General features: G+C 48.6%; 1 protein-coding gene across 1 annotated transcript; it reads right to left on the reverse strand.

Annotated features, from left to right (window-relative positions):
- Positions 1 to 1,555: 1,555 nt before the first annotated feature.
- Positions 1,556 to 15,355, reverse strand: DHRS7 (dehydrogenase/reductase (SDR family) member 7; the record flags this gene model as incomplete). Its single annotated transcript, XM_010152056.1, has 6 exons — positions 1,556 to 1,636; positions 3,201 to 3,416; positions 4,743 to 4,865; positions 9,014 to 9,253; positions 10,373 to 10,479; positions 15,203 to 15,355. Coding segments are annotated over 6 exons (875 nt in total), but the record flags the coding sequence as incomplete, so codon positions are not given.
- Between the last annotated feature and the right edge of the window lie 1,016 nt (positions 15,356 to 16,371).

The following is a 16,371-nucleotide window of genomic DNA, read 5'->3' on the forward strand; positions in this document are numbered from 1 at the left end:
AGCAGCAACTGTCCTTCACTCGAGCAAGAGAAGTGGCCTCTGGGCACAAAGGCTTACTTTTTTTTTTTTTTTTCCTTTCAGTAAAACAGCAGAGAAACGGGCGTGTAGATCAAGAGCGAGCCTCCTGCATGTACAACACTGCCAGACCTGTGGATCAGAGGATGGAAGCTAGAAGATCCTGCAAACATCATCTGCACATGTGCTGTACAAGTTGCGCCGTCCCGCAGGCCTCGTGCTGCCTCCCTAGCGAGGGCGGGGGCTGGAAGGAACCTGCCCTCCTTAGAGCAGCGTGACACCAGGCACTTCTCACCCCATCCGTCGGGGGGGTTGTCCCTGGACAGTTAAATGGGATTTTACCAATGTGACGCTTGGCTGACTCTGTGCTGGGGTTGGAAAGTTTCAACACCTTCTAGTGAGTTGTTACGCTTTTCTTACCTGACAGCGTGTGGCCCGAGGTGCAGCCAGCTCGTAGCGAGGGTTTTGTCACCGGCACGAAGGTCAGCGTACTTGTGAGCGCCGCCGAGTTACCGCAACAGGGGTACGCGTAGCTGATGGTTGGACTTAGTGTCAGTGGGACGGTAAGTGTATGGAAAAATACAACCCTTGGTTCCTCGGGGCTGTTGTTGTCCAGCACCAAGAACTCCCGGTGCTGCTGGGAGGGGTTCCGTATGGAAGGGCCTGTTCTGACTGAGCTGGCAACTCGGCACCTATTTCATCTCTTAAATTGCCCGTAACGCGCTACCTGCCCTCACTCGGCTCCACCGCGAGCACCGCTGCCCTGGCTGTAAGCAATCTGCTGTGAAACGGGTTTCGCGTTACGACCGCAGCCTCACGTGGAGCTGCGGGCTGTTCCGCTCCGCGGCTTTGCCCTCCTTCTCTAGCCGCGACGCTCCGTGGATCTAACACGTGGCAGGCTCAGAGCGAGGCGGTGCACTACCCGCCCTAGGGGTGCGGTTACACCACCCCGCTCTCCCTTCCCGCTGCTCCCCCCATGTGGCAGAACGGCCACGAGACCGAGCGTGGCGGGCTGCGCCGCAGGGCCGAGACCTAAAGATTGAGTAGTTCCAGATGTTGCGCCAGAAGGTCGGGGATTGAGCTCTGAGATCACGTCGTGATGACGCAGGATTTGCTCCCGGAGCACCTGTACAGCAGAGGAAATAGAATCTCCTTTCCCAGAGGAACACTTCCCAAATGCAGACTGTATGTCCTGACCCTTTAGGGCACAAGCTGCTGCTTGGGGGGAGGGGGGGTTCTGCTCAAGGTGAGGGAAGCAGGATCCTGTGGGGGTGTGATTTTTCACCTGCTCACCACGTATCTGTCCACGTCGCAGCAGCAGAAAAAGCAAACGCTGCCTGGCCTCCTCTGTCTCGGTTCCTACAAGCTTAAATGTTCAGCCTCTGGGAGTTGGACAGGAAACGGGGCTGTTTAGAAGGAGATTTTTATTCAGTTGTGTGTGCACAGCTTGGCAGATCTGTCACGTTACGTGATGACAGAGGTATGACAGGTAAAAAAAGAAAAAGCTTCTGGTTGCAGGCACGCAGTAAGAAAAGAGCTGCTCAGCCTGAGCACGGGAACAGCTGGGGTTTGTACACACTTGTCCTTACTTCTTCTTTCTTGAGTAAGAGGCATCAGCGTCCTGGAGGAAGAGTACAGTAAATCAGCGTGTCCCCCACCCCGCGTCGCCGCGCTGGGCAGGGCTTGTGACGGCGGGCAGCTGCACGTGGAAGCTGTGTGCCACCCTTGGTGCGTTCCCTGCTCTGGGAGTACTTTGACATGTTTTCTTGTACCAACTTCAACAGAAACACAGGGAGAAATGTACCATCTGCCCCCCAGTATTGTGAGAACAGAACGCAGCACCGCACGCCTGCAGGGAAGGGAAGAGCCCAGGCAGGCAGCAGCACTGCGTAAGGTCCTGCCTGGGGGGGGGGCTCACGTTAAGTGCCTGATACAAAAACCACAACCAAGGGAAAGGTTTTCAACCCTCTTCGTTCCAAGTTGCAATAAATAACTCACAATAGCGACTTACAGCTCTGCCCTGCGTGAATACCAAGGTCTGAACTCGCAGCCCCTGCCATGAATATAATGAGCTGGACGAGGGGATCGAGTGCTCCCTGAGCAAGTTTGCAGCCCACACTGAGTTGGGCAGGAATGTTGATCTGCCTGAGGGTAGAAAGGCTCTGCAGAGGGATCTGCACCAGCTGCATCAGTGGGCTGAGGCCAACTATGAGACTCAACAAGGCGAAGGGCCAGGTCCTGCACTTGGGTCACAACAACCCCCTGTGATGCTACAGGCTTGGGGACAATTGGCTGGAAAGCTGCCCACCGGAAAAGGACCTGTTGGTGTCAGTCGACAGCGGCTGCATATGAGCTGGCGTGTGCCAAGATGGCCAAGAAGGCCAATGGCATCCTGGCCGGCATCAGGAACAGTGTGGCCAGCAGGACCAGGGCAGGGATTGTCCCCCTGTACTCAGCGCTGGTGAGGCTGCACCTCGAATCCTGTGCTCAGTTTCGGGCCCCTCACTCCAAGAAAGACACTGAGGGGCTGGACTGTGTCCAGAGAAGGGAACGGAGCTGGGAAAAGGGTCTGGAGCACAGTTCCTGTGAGGAGCAGCTGAGGGAGCTGGGGGTGTTCAGCCTAGAGAAGAGGAGGCTCAGGGGAGACCTTATCACTCTCTACAGCTCCCTGAAAGGAGGGTGCAGAGAGGAGGGGGTTGGTCTCTTCTCCCAAGTGACAGGACAAGAGGAAATGGCCTCAAGTTGCACCAGGGGAGGTTTAGATTGGATATTAGGCAAAATCTCTTCACCCAGAGGGCTGTCAGACATTGGAAGGGGATGCCCAGGGAAGTGGTGGAGTCATCATCCCTGGAGGGATTTAGGGAATGTGTAGATGTGCTTAGGGACATGGTTTAGTGGCAGTGCTGGGTTAACAGTTGGACTTGATGATCTTAAGGGTCTTTTCCAACCGAAATGATCCCATGAAGATCAGAACAAGACCTCGGGCACTAGAAGATGCGCTGACTTCACTGTTCTGTGATGTGACCACGCTGCAGATTTCCAGACTACCTGGCATGCAGGGATGGAGTCTGGCCTGGCATCATTTGCCAGAGAACTGAGGAGGAAAAAAGGATCCAAAATGCAATCCCAACATTCCTGTGGCTAAAGAGTCTGTCAGCAGAGTGAAAAAAGAGGAATAAGCTTACCACGCCACTCTTGAAGTTCTGTATTCTCCTCTTGCCCATCCTGTTCATCAGCCACCAGGCCCAGGTAGGCGCGTACTGCCAGAGGTAGCAAACGGCCAGGTAGGGGTGGTCACTGACCCAAGCCTCCTGCAGGTCGTTGGCTGTGCTCACCAGGGTGAGCCGGACACAGCGGTCGGTTGGCATCTTGTGGGACTGGTCCCCGCTGTTCTCTATGGACTGGGGGGGAGAGAGCAAGCCAGGAGGGATTAGAACCGGACCTGGGCTTTGCGGGAGAAGGGCCAGGCTCTGCGCAACAGGTGCGCTCCTCCCAGTTCCTCCCCTGTGCGCCGGTAGAATAACCCAGCCAGTGCCGCAGAGACGGGCTGGGCAGCCCCCAGCTCTGCTAGTCATCTGGTTCTCAGTGTGGGAACACTTCCCACCCTCCTGGAGCACACAGGCTTAAAGCCCCCTGTTGATGCCTCGACTGAAGGGGTGAGGCAGGTTAAAAAAACAAGGATCTCCAAAACCTACTCCACTGCGTGTTACAAGTCACTCAGTAACCGCCTTAGTAGATGAGGCCACATTCCCCATTGGATTAGGGAGTCCTGCTCTGTGGGCAGCTGTCTCAAGCCAGAGAAAAGCAACAGGCTGCTTGGGTGGCAGGATGTCGGTCTTGACATCTCGTCCCGGTGTATCACTTCCGCCGCCCTGAGGACTTACATGCGTTTCACCCCAGCAGTAACGCAGCGCTCTGTCAACCTCTCCTACTGCCCAGAGCAAAGGCATTTCTGGTCTAGATTCAGTCTTTCTCCTCGGTCTTCTGCCATGCAGAAATCTGAGGAATTTGTTTTGCAAGCTTTCCGGATTGCTCAAAAAGTACATTTTTTTTTTCACAGAAGTATGAAGTTTTGCAAGCCAAAAATCCTTTCAGAACTTGATTTTCCACCCCCCACCCCACTGGTGGGTTATCCTGAGCCTTAAATTGATTGAATTTAGGACCAATTACATTTTGATGTATCGCAGTAGCAAGCGTCGCCAGCTGCTTTGTTAGACGGCCTTTATTAAAAGCAGTCATGCAGTTGGGAGGCGTTGCTCTTCCTCCTTGAACAGTCGCTAACAGGGAAAGAATGCGTGCCCGGCGTCAGCTGCCCCCTGGGCCTGTGCCAACAGCAGCGTCAACCGCGCAGGACAGCGTGACCAGGGCAGACAAAATGCTACCTGCGCAGAAAGCGCAGCATTCTGCGTGCAGAACTGTGTCCAGAAAACCCTGGTCTTTCCCCTAACAGTGCAGCAGGGCAGCTGTACAGTAAACTTTACCAGACTTGGACTGTATGTGCTGGAAAAGAGAAGGCATCACAGTTCTCAAACCTCACTTTCATCCGATAGGGACTGGCTACCACAAAGCACTGCAAGGCTATACACAGCTCTGCACCAATCAAAGCATTTCCCACTAAGGAGATGAGGTTAGTGTTTGCTGAGAGGAGAAAAAGAAAAGAAAACCACGAGAGGATCACCAGGCCCGCAGCAGAAATTGGGTTTATCACAGCAGAACTGAGGCCTTACCTTTGCAAGGTTCTCCGTAAAGACGTTCTGTATGATCTTGGACTGTACAGGCCCGGGGCAGATGTTGATGATGCTTATCTCAGGGTAGTCAGTCAGCTCAGTCCGAAGAGAATTAAAAAAACCCTAGAAAAAAAAGACTAATGTCACCTTCCTTTGCCACCGTTCCGCATGGAGCAAGGTTTAACCGACCACACACTTTCATGCTCATTCTACACCGCACAGGTAACCGTGTTCCACTAACAGCGATTCCTGCAAACTGCTTTGATTTTTTTACATCCAATGGCTAATCTAAAAATGCATTGGTACATGAATCCCTGAGGACTCTGTCCCTGACTTCTCAAATACACACCGATTTCTCTGAACTAGAGGCAGATTCTGCTGTCTCTGTACTGAGGACGAGCCTAACGGTTTTGGTAGTGGAATTGCCACCAACTGTAAGAACGGCAATACCATGGAAATTATCATAGAATCACAGACTGGTTTGGGTTGGAAGGGACCTTAAAGATCATCCAGTTCCACCCCCCCTGCCATGGGCAGGGACCCCTTCCACTAGACCAGGTTGCTCCAAGCCTCATCCAGCCTGGCCTTGAACACTTCCGGGGAGGGGGCATCCACAGCTTCTCTGGGAAACCTGTCCCAGTGCCTCCCCACCCTCTCTGTGAAGAACTTCTTCCTGATCTCTAATCTAAACCTCCCCACTTTCAATTCAAACCCATTACCCCTTGTCCTGTCACTACAGGCCCTTGTAAAAAGTCCCCCCCCAGCTTCCTTGTAGCCCCTTCAGGCACTGGAAGGCGCTATAAGGTCTCCCCGGAGCCTTCTCTTCTCCCGGCTGAACAAGCCCAACTCTCTCAGCCTGTCCCCATAGCAGAGGTGCTCCAGCCCTCTGAGCATCTTCGTGGCCTCCTCTGGACTCGCTCCAACCGGTCTATATCCTTCTGATGCTGGGGGCACCACAGATGGACACAGCACTCCAGGTGGGGTCTCACAAGAGCAGAGGGGAGCATCCCCTCCCTTGACCTGCTGGCCACACTTCCCCTGATACAGCCCAGGATACGATTATCTTTTGCAGGTAAATTGCTCTTTGTGGTGAGATTGAAGATTCTAAATTGCTTCCTTTGACTAAGTAGCTCTGGTTTTATATAAGAGAAGGAGGAAAACTTCTCAGCACATTAAGCCAAAGGTGCACCCTGGTATTTTAGGGGGTAATTCTGCACCACTGAATTCACCGCAGAGTTCGAAATGGGCATCTACATAGACAAACATCTTATTTCAGCTCAGGAATATGCTGCCAGTGTGTCTGAGTTAAACTCTAATTCCAAAAGCTGCAAGTATTTATTTTCTTTAGGCTCACAGGCTACAAGTTTTCTTAATCTTTGTAGAAATTCACATTTAGACAGCAACTATTATGGGGAATATGACTGATTCCAGAAGGTGCTTCCTACCAAAATCCCTGATGAAGCTGCTGCACTGCAGAGCTATGATTTAGCAAACACCATATTGAGTCTTGTCTTTGACCTGGTCAGTAACAGTCCCCTGTATTTATTGCAACACATAATTTTGTGTCACGGCAATAACTTCTCCCACTGTCGTAAAAACTTGTCATCTGTACTCCCAGCAGCGTGGGAAGAGAGCTGGCTGACCCGCAGCTCTGAGCTAAACCGCAGCACCGGTGGGGGCTCGCCAGCCGGCTGCGCCCCTGCGATGACACCGGAGGCAAGCGGGGCGACCCACTAAAGCCAGGCCGTGCCACGCACACCCGGGAGCAAAGAAGACGAGCTCCCATTTCCCAATTGCTGGTAAGTCATCCCATCTTACAGACTGCATACACCACATATGTGAAGTTATAAATACCTGCAGGCCCCGTATCCAGTACCAGATCTCCACAGCACGTTATCAAAGCCCGGAGATGCCTAACTTCTAGAGGAGTAAGTTCTACCATTAAAGACATTACCTGCCCAGAAATCTGTTCTGGGACACATCTCAGATCTACCAACCACCCGGCTGGTTTGGATTAAAATCCCGGGCCCTCCCCTGGATTACGGCCTGCCCTGAGAGGAGCGTCCTCCGCCCCGGTGCACACCTTCAGACGCGCCACCAACACGGCTGTGTTTATCCACTACTCCAGGCCCATCCAACAGCCCAGACCCGCACTTCCCACATCTCCTCCTTTACCTGAGAGGCCCTGAGCCCCCTTAAAAGAGTCCCTTAACCCCCAGGATGTGCAGTCCTGTCACAAAGTCATGCCGGCAGGCCAGCTGAGGGAAAAGTAACCAGTAAAAAGACACCAGGCCCCAAAGGGGAGAAGGTGGCAGCAGGTAATGAGCGTGGTCACCGGGGCGAGGTGGGACTGCCCTGTGTACCAGACTGCTTTGTATCCCCATCACTCAGCAATGACAGGAAGCCCAGGCTCTCCTAGAGAGAGCAACCTATGCAGCTGTCCTCCTCTAGGCAATCCTCAGTTCAGGAAGATCTTGGAACACAGGTTGACACATGCTGGGCAAACACAACAGGAAAAGCATCACTTTATGCTTAGTCTTCTTTTTCACCTGCCCTCTCCAGCCATTTCGCCTTGGTCATCGTCAGGGATGGGCTACTGGGCGACCCGACAGGGCTGCCGTTCTGACAGACTCCCTTGGCCACAACTGTACAGGTGAAGTTTGAGATTTAAAAAAAGCTTTCCTATCCTTGGAGGTTTCACACCCTCATCCAGCTGTAACTCCAGGCTGATAGGAGACGCCCCGACAGGGTTGGTTTTTTTTTTAAGTCTGCAATGCAAACTGCGCGGTTTATCCCCCGCAGTTGGCCTCTGCGCAGCTGCTGTGAGAGAAACGAGAGGGTGTTTGGAGTCTGGCCTGGCTATTGAGCAGAGGCAGAAGCCAACAAAGACATAAGATAAGCAGTTCTGTTAGCTAATATTTAATTAATCAAAAAAATTTTATTAAACTATGCCTTCAAAGCTTCTTCCCTGTTCTCCCTTCTCAACATGAGATTCGGAGTTCTGAGAGTTTTCAAAGCAACACGTGAATTCCTTGCGCTCTGCAGCTCATGAGCCATGCTCAGACCAACTACACCACAGCCAAAAGATCATTCGACAGGAAGAACGCTTAATAAATAAAGGACCATAAAGGGAGTTCATGCTTCTCCTCACTGCCGCCTTCTAAGTCTACTAGACTTCACCCAAAAACTGGCCTCTAATGGGCAATTTCATCGCTGTCACAAATGAAGAGCAGCAGAAAACTGAAACCTTTTCACTAGCAGAGACCTGTCCCTGTCTACTACATCTTCATTCTTTCAAGTGTCCTGTGGCTTTGCAGCATCAGCCGCTTGTTACAGTTTTGGTGGTGGTGGTCAAATTGTCAAAAAGATACTGATCCCATCACTTAAGTGAAGTTATTTATTCTGTTTATGTGCTTAAATCCAGCAGGGAGGAAGACTGCTGACCTGAGCAATGGTTTTTAAACTGTCACTGCGCCCAGCTGATGTTTATTTTCCTGAGACCAAAGCGTGCATTAGCAGAAGTCACGGAGGTGGACAGCTATGCCTAAATAAATCCAATGAATCCTCAGCAATACAGGCATTCTTTTTCCCCCAGAAGCTTTCCTGAGCTCTTTTTTTTATGCTTTCCTACACAAGTGAGACTACTTTCAAGAACCCTTTCCAAGCAATTTTGCAAGTGAAGTGTTATGCCGAAGAGAACTTCCGAAGACACCAAGAGCTGCCAGTTCTTCACACCACAGCACGACTCAGACCTGTTGGGAAGATCCATTCAGGAGTTCCCAGCTAGATTGGGAATTCTCATTTCTAAGTAGTCTGCCTTACCATTCACTGTTCTCGCTTTGCTGTCCTCAAGATTTCCTGTAGTCTTAAAACCCTCGCCAGTGACTCTTCCTCCCTAACTGAATGAAGGTGAGAACATCAGGGCTTCTATATGCAGCGGAATAATCCTCCGATTTAGGTACTCCTTCCTCTGAAGGCCTGAGGCCAAGGTCTTGTTCCACATTGGAGTTTAACGACGTCATAGTTAGGCCCAACCAACATGATATTTGAATTTTGCTGAGGAAAATTAACCAGCACTGGGAACAGAGATGTTCCGCACCTCAGAGCGAATCAATTTTAAATGACTTGCAAAACTTGAGAAAGTTACAGGTGCTGTGTGAAGTTTCAGGTGTGACTTGTCTTTTCTGGACAGAGTGAAGTCCTCTGCCACAGCGCTAACTGATGCTGGTCTATTACACAGCAAGACAATTAACCTCAGAAATTTAACTCACCTGGAGAGCGTGCTTGCTGGCACAGTATCCAGAGGCAAGGGGAGCTCCCATGATACCCATCACGCTGCTCACAGTAACAATCTTTCCTTTTTTCCTCTGGATCATGTGGTTCAGGACATGTTTCGTTAAGGAGATGGTACCTAGGTAGTTGAGTTCCATTATGGCACTGTAGACATCCAGGTTTGTATCCACAAACAGAGAGCGTTGGGAGCGTCCACCGTTGTTGACCAAAACATCAATCTCGGGAAAAGATGCGATGATAAATGAACATATCACATTTCCCTTAATACTGTCACTTCCTGGGGCAGTTGTTAACTGACTGTTCTCTTCCCCCAGGCATTGTCTCTGCCGTTACCAAGGCGTATCGGCTGCTGCTGAAGTTCCAGCAGTCGCTCTCCCCCACCAGACTTCCCCTCGGAGCCGAGGACTGGCTGATTCTGAGCTGAGTCAACACAACAGGAACACGGAAGCCACACAAGCTTAACTCCCAGTACAGGAACGCTGGCAGCTGGGAAGTTGTTTTCCATACAACTTCTTTTTAACCCTACTGCACTGTAGCAAATAACACTTATTGCTCAGCTCCTGCACAGTGACCTCCGGAAAATACGTTCTGTGCAAATCCAGAAACCAACCAGAGTAAGGAACAGAAGAAACAAATCCAGTACCAGGAATTTCACTGTGAAACCAAAATATCACAGGACTAGAGGCCTGGCCTGAAGCTGTGCAGGCTGCAGTTAGAGCTCACTGCTGTTGCTGTGGATCTGTACTCTGGACCAGCGATGCAGAAATCCATGCACTGGCCAAGGAAAACAACTGTGCCTGCTCTCCAGTTTTGTCCCATATGGCTCTGAGCCCAAGTTACAAGCATTTCTGAAACTGCAAAACAAATGTTCTGACTTTCACACACCATTTTAAGCCCTAAATGTACAGCAGAGGATTCCTCCAGCTGATCCCAAAATTCAGTAACATCAAATAAATGAATTTTTGGCAATAATTTGTTCATCGCCGCGGCTCTGCAAAGCCTGCGGAAACCCAGAAGCAAGCCAGAGAAGGGATGAGAATTCAGGTACTTTTTGGCACATTCAATACCACAGTTTAAGCAAGATGTAGACACTGGTGAATTTACCACATGATAGAATAAATGTGAAATATGAATCATAGAATGGTTTGGGTTGGAAGGGACCTTAAAGATCATCCAGTTCCAACCCCCCTGCCATGGGCAGGGACACCTTCCACTAGACCAGGTTGCTCAAAGCCTCATCCAGCCTGGCCTTGAACACTTCCAGGGATGGGGATGAGGATGAAGGCAGGGATAGGAGATAGAGAAGAAAGAAGTTCCACCCCAGTAGCACACCTTACCTTGCCAAAATGCTTAAGAACATTGTTGGTAGCAGCTTCGTGAGAGCTCCTGTCAGTCAGGTCGAGGCGCAGAACAAGGATGTCTTTCTCACTCAAGTTGCTAATCTCTAAAAAACAACATAAAGTGAACGGGAGCGGGTAAGACGCTGACATAACACCTGGGGGAAACGTGACACGCACTTAAACACCACATTTTCACCGAAAGGCACCAAGAAACCGTAACACTGAGCTGGAGATAAAAAGCTTGCTTTGCTATCATTTTGATCTCCATTTTTAATCAGTTCCTACCAAGCCTTTGTTTTCTGATCATTACGGCCTTGCTTGTGAAGACCTTGACTGATTTATTAACCAGGCTTGCGTAGCACAATGTAGACAACTGAGTTCTCCAAGTAAATTGCAGCACTCGGGGGTAACACCAACAGGATTGTTTGAGACAGAGGTTTTTCATGGGGCCATGCAGGAGCACGGTGTGTTGGCAGCCGTAACGCTCCGCTCGTACGTAAACCGGGCAGGCACGTTTGTGCCTGGCAACAGGACCAGTACAATTTAGACCCAAACCCACCGCGTATGTACACGAGCAGCTAGGAGGCAAAAAGCCTAGAGAAGCTAGATTACTGGAGGAGGTAGAAGGAGAAGGGTTTTGCTTAACTGACAGCTTTTAATATATCCATCTCCTGAAATAAAAGTCAGCTGTCACCCAGGTCAAGCCTTCATGCCGACTGTTTCCACCACTGTCTCTTCAGAACAACTGACCTTTTCCATAGAAAGTATTACCTTGAGCAGCCATTTGCTACCCTGGGGTTTTGGGGCAGATAGCTCACAAAAATAAGATATTCAGTCTTAATCTTTTCAGGGGGTTTTTTACTACATATTTTACTTTATTTATACAAGTTTGATAGTGCTACTTTTTGCTTCTAAACTGATTCCTAGCCACAGCTAAGTGTACCTGCTCCCCTTTAACCAGCTGCACTCCTTAGACAGCCTACGGCTCTGATGTTTTAATTACTACTTCTTGCATACACAGCTGAGGTTGAACTTTGTCTTTACAGTGATGTCCAAACAAATGTCACTTAAATCCATACGTTGCCTCTGTTCAAAGGTCAATAGTATTTAGGCTGCTGGTTAAAATAAGCCCATCCCTCTGGTTTAAAGCTAGCAGTTAGTGCCATTTATTGCTCCCTCCAACCCCTCCATGTGCATTTTCCCCTCCACGTCATCCAGAAGGACAGCAGTAAGATCCATGTAGTATGAACTACCCTCTCTGAGACACACCTCTAACCCATGCTCCTTCAAGCAGATCTGCACAGCTGAAACCTTCTGAGATGTGGGGTGTTTCCTCTGTGGATTAATAGGACCCCATAGCCAACCCAGCCAAGAAAGCTCCATGGGGAGGAAAGACAAAAGCAGAGGAGGAGACACAGACTGCTGATAAGGAAGAAAGTTTCCAACCTGATAAACACTACTACTCAGCATAAACCCTTTATTTTCCAGCTCTTCACCATTTCCATTTCCTCTTCTACCTCTTATTTCTACCTCCTATAATGCCCTTCAACAGAACATGAATTTTTAGCAGAGGCTGGACAACGTATTTGAGCTGTACCAAACCAAGAAACACTGCCCCATACCACAGTCTACTACTTTCTTTCTTTTTAGGACTTTGGAGAGAATACAGCCTTCAACATCACCGGTGAATTCACCTCGTTGCAGAGAGTGGTTGGGGGAATCACGAAGCCACTTACAAGAACTATGTAGTTACACAAGTTGTTTTCTCTCCCTCCTGCAGGAGTGCAATGAAGTGTTGAGCTGGCCTATGCATGACTCAACAGGTATTGCCACAGCTTTGACAGTACTTTCCTTCTCTCCCTCCTTCAGCTTTTAAGCAGTGTAGAATGCATAAACGTGTATCACAGGGAGGTGTCTCTAAATTCTGAACATGATACTGGTGCTTGTTTCTGACACTAATATGCAAATTACCTAGTTAGGTTGCTGCTGTGTATAGCATCTACAGCAGGCATGTTAAAGCTCCAATTATGCCGTACAATCCTGCCAAATTCAAATTGATGTTACATGTTACAGCTCAGTCTTAATCCATCCCACGCTACTCCAGCCTTACAAAATACTCCTGAACTCAACTGCACAAAGAAAACATCCAGGTGGAAGCACGGACAAGCCACCCACGAAGCACATGAACCCACTGCCCAAGCACACAGGGATGGAATCGGCAAAGCTCAGATGGAGTTGAAACTGGTGAGGAATGTGAAAGGCAGCAATATGGACTTCACAGGTACAGGGCCAACAAAAGGGAGACCAAAGACGGAGTGAGCTTGCTGCTACACAGGGATGGCGGTGAAGTGACGAAGGGCACAGCAACACACAAGTTACTCATCGCCGCCTTTGCCTTAGTCTTCATTGGCAAGATCTCCTCTTGGGTCTCCCACACTCCTGAGGCTAGACTCTGGGGGAAAGAAATACTACCCATGTCAGAGGAAGACCAAGTTAGGGACCAAGTAACCAAGTTAGTAACCAAGTTAGGGACAAACAGCACATACAAGTGGGGCAATATATACATCCAAGGTTTACATGAGCTGGCCAGTGTCTCTCGTTTTGGAAGGCACTTGGTAAGCGGAGTAGCTCCTCACTGACTGGAAAAACACAAATGTCACACAGCCTAACCTCAATCCTTGGGAAAATTATGTAGCAATTCCTCCTGAAAGCAATTTCCAAGTACACGAAGGACAAGGAGGTGACTAGGAAAAGACAGCATAGATCTAGCATGGGCATACACTGCCTGACCATCTTAATTGCTTTGTCCAGATGCCTGGCTCTGTGGACAAGGAGAGAGCAGTGGACATTGTTTACCTTGACTATGTAGCTTGCTTTCCTGTCTTCCATAGCATCCTTGAAGCTGCACTGGGGAATATGAGGGGTCCAGCTGAGTGGATCACAATGCAAGTGCAAAACAGGCTGGGTCACTGGTCCCGGAGAATAGCAACCAACCATTCAAAGTCTAACTGGTGGCCAGTTATAAGTGGTATCCCTCCATAAGCAAGATCTTTTAATATCTTCATTAATGACCCAGATGATGGGACAAAACACAGGTTTTCAGCAAATTTTCAGTTAACATAAAGTTCAAAGGAGCAGTTGCCATGCCGGCAGGAAGGACTGCCATTCAGAGGCATTTTAACAAGCTGGAAGAACAGTCTGACAAAAGTCATTAAGCTCAACAAAGCCACACGCAGAATTTCACACCTGGGACAGAACAACGCTATGCAGTCCTGCAGGCCAACAGCCACAAGGCTAGGTATCAGCTCTCCAAGTAAGCTGGGTTTACATGTCCTTGAGAGGAGAAGGGTAAGAGGGGAAGCGGGCCCAATTACTCCCTTCCACTACTTTAAGGCTGGCAATAGAAAACATGGTGTAACCACGTTACTGAAGGTTTCCAGTATTCCCACTAATCTGACCTGTGGTTAAAACGAAGTTCAGTAGCATATACTTGCAAAACACATGGCCACTTGAGACTTTAAAGCTGGTATGTACCACAGCTAAGACATTCACAGGGTCACTTAAAGCTGTCAGACGCAAAAATTATCTTAGCTAAACCTGTACTCTTGGTTCACATCAATTGAAATAATATTTCTGATTATTCCTTAGCAGGTCACACACTGACACAAGCATTGCCTGAAAATGGATATCCAGGATTACGGCTCCTGCCAGCCTACCTAGTGTTACCAGTGTTGCAACGACAACAAACAGCGACCGACGCCGATGTAGTTTCGTACTTTTACTGACTGCGAAACACTGTGTCATACAGCGCTGGAATCTTGCCACGATTACCACTTAACCACGCTGACACTGTATGTCCCTTGCTTCTTTTTGAAGATATCTATTGAAGTGGCTGCTTTTTTGAAGCATCAGACAATAGAGCTGCGTATTTTTGAAAGCTCCTTGACAGATTTTCAGGGCAGCATGCTGCAACGTCCAGATTTCTAAATGCTGAGGTGCTAGCCCAAGACAAACATTTCACTGTTCACTGGCACACTTTCCAAGTAGACTGTGGACCTTCTACCAACATTACTAGGAATGAACTGTCAGTGTGACAATATGCTCAGTATAAAATACTGCATACTGAGCCACAGAGGATAAATAGCCTGAAAGAGGCGTAACATTAATCATGTTCAAAACTGCTATTTATCAGGGGGAATTAACTGTCTATCCCTCTCACTGCCAAGCCAGAGAACAGGAGGGACAAGAGAAACAGGAGGGACACGGCCAGACTACTGGCTCAGCAGGCATGTGAAAGACAACTAAAACAGTTAAATATGCTGCTTCACATCTGTTCCTCTTGATCTACAGGAGATCCTCTTTCCTGCACTAGCTCAGAACAACTTTTTCTGAACATTTCTATTCGTTCCTTTTGCAAAGAGGAAAGTCAGTTGCGAGTCTGACTGTAATACACACAAGCCTGAAGGAAGAGGACTTCCCAGTAGCATGCAGCTACATGGTTGGGTTAACAGGATGACACATAACCCTCAGATTGTTTACTCCGTGGCCCACAGTGTTTGCTCCTTTTCTTAATGTAGTATCTTACAAGACCACTTACAATTGATAATGAGATTTTTGGGTAACACTGGCTTGTGAAGGAGCTCACGACACAGCTCTACACAAAGGCTTCTCATTCACAAAAAACCACCAGCTTCAAACAGTGAAGCTACGTGTAAAGTTTACTTTCATCACAAAATTTATTCCTGTGATATGTGGGTTAGTATTTCTGTGGCAACTCCACCACAGCAACAGTGGAACTGCTGACATGAAGCAGGAAGTTCTACTTACGAAGGCATTTCTCTTTCACTCTTGCCAGCTCATCCTCTCTTCTTGCTGAGATGGCAAGCAAGGCTCCTATCTTTGATAGCTGGTAAGCCAATTCTTCTCCGATTCCACTCGAAGCTCCTGTCACCCAGACAACCTTGCCACGCAGCTCATTTTCTGTCAAAAGAATCAAGAAAGCAGTTCACACACTGCCAATGCTAGGATAAAAAGTCACTGTAGGGGTATAATCTGATGTTTTTAAGAAATATGCTCATTTGGGGGGGCTGTTACAAAATCCTGACTTCTTTGGTTTTTGGTCACGTGCAGTTGTGAAATCATTCGTAGCTGTTCTGTTGACACCTGAACTTTGTCCCAAGGCTAATCTGAACAAACACTGATTATCTACCTGATGGAAGAAATTTGATTGCATTTCTGCAAGCCATCCACACGTAGCATTCCCACTAACCTCAGCAAAACGAGCTTCAGAGGAAAAGGGAGAAGAGAATTCTTGGAAATGACAGAAAACAGTTACTTTATTGCAAATACAAACAAAAGCCTCAGCAAACCTTTCCCAGTAACATTCTAGCTCAAAAATGTTCGTAAGTAATTGCTGACAGAAGAAAATTCTCTGAACAAAGGCAGCGAATCGTAAGGAACCAAACGGGTGTTCATCCCCTCTGTTTCGTGTCTGATGCAGGTTGATTCCTGCATTGGACAGAGTACAGTACACAGAGTTCCCGAGGTGTAAGCTCACGTGTGATTTCCCATGTGCTCATAGTTCCTGCCCAGGCACGCTTTTTTAAGCTGTAGTGAAAATAATAGCATCTTACTCCTTTTACTCCTCTGCTTACATCTGTTCCCCCTTGTCTGCAGTACTCCCCACTCCCCACCTGTGTGCTGGGAAAAGGCTTAGCTTTCCAGACATACCCCGAATCATCAGATACAACAGATGGATGAAAGTCACCGCTTTAATTCTAGAACATGACCTAAGGATGATTGATCACCAATATGATCATTTTCCAGGACATACCATTACCCAGCACTTGTATATATTTTTCGAGATGAGCCTTAGTACTAGTCTCAGTGAAAATCTGACTCAACTACTCAGAGCACTGCTGACAGCAGCTCTTCCTTCTACTGAGTTTGCATGGAAGAGTGTTCCAACGATACGATTTCTAGCCAACCAAGAAAGT

The sequence above is a fragment of the Eurypyga helias genome, unplaced genomic scaffold (genome assembly GCF_000690775.1).
Source record: "Eurypyga helias isolate BGI_N326 unplaced genomic scaffold, ASM69077v1 scaffold42105, whole genome shotgun sequence".
Lineage (NCBI taxonomy): Eukaryota > Metazoa > Chordata > Aves > Eurypygiformes > Eurypygidae > Eurypyga > Eurypyga helias.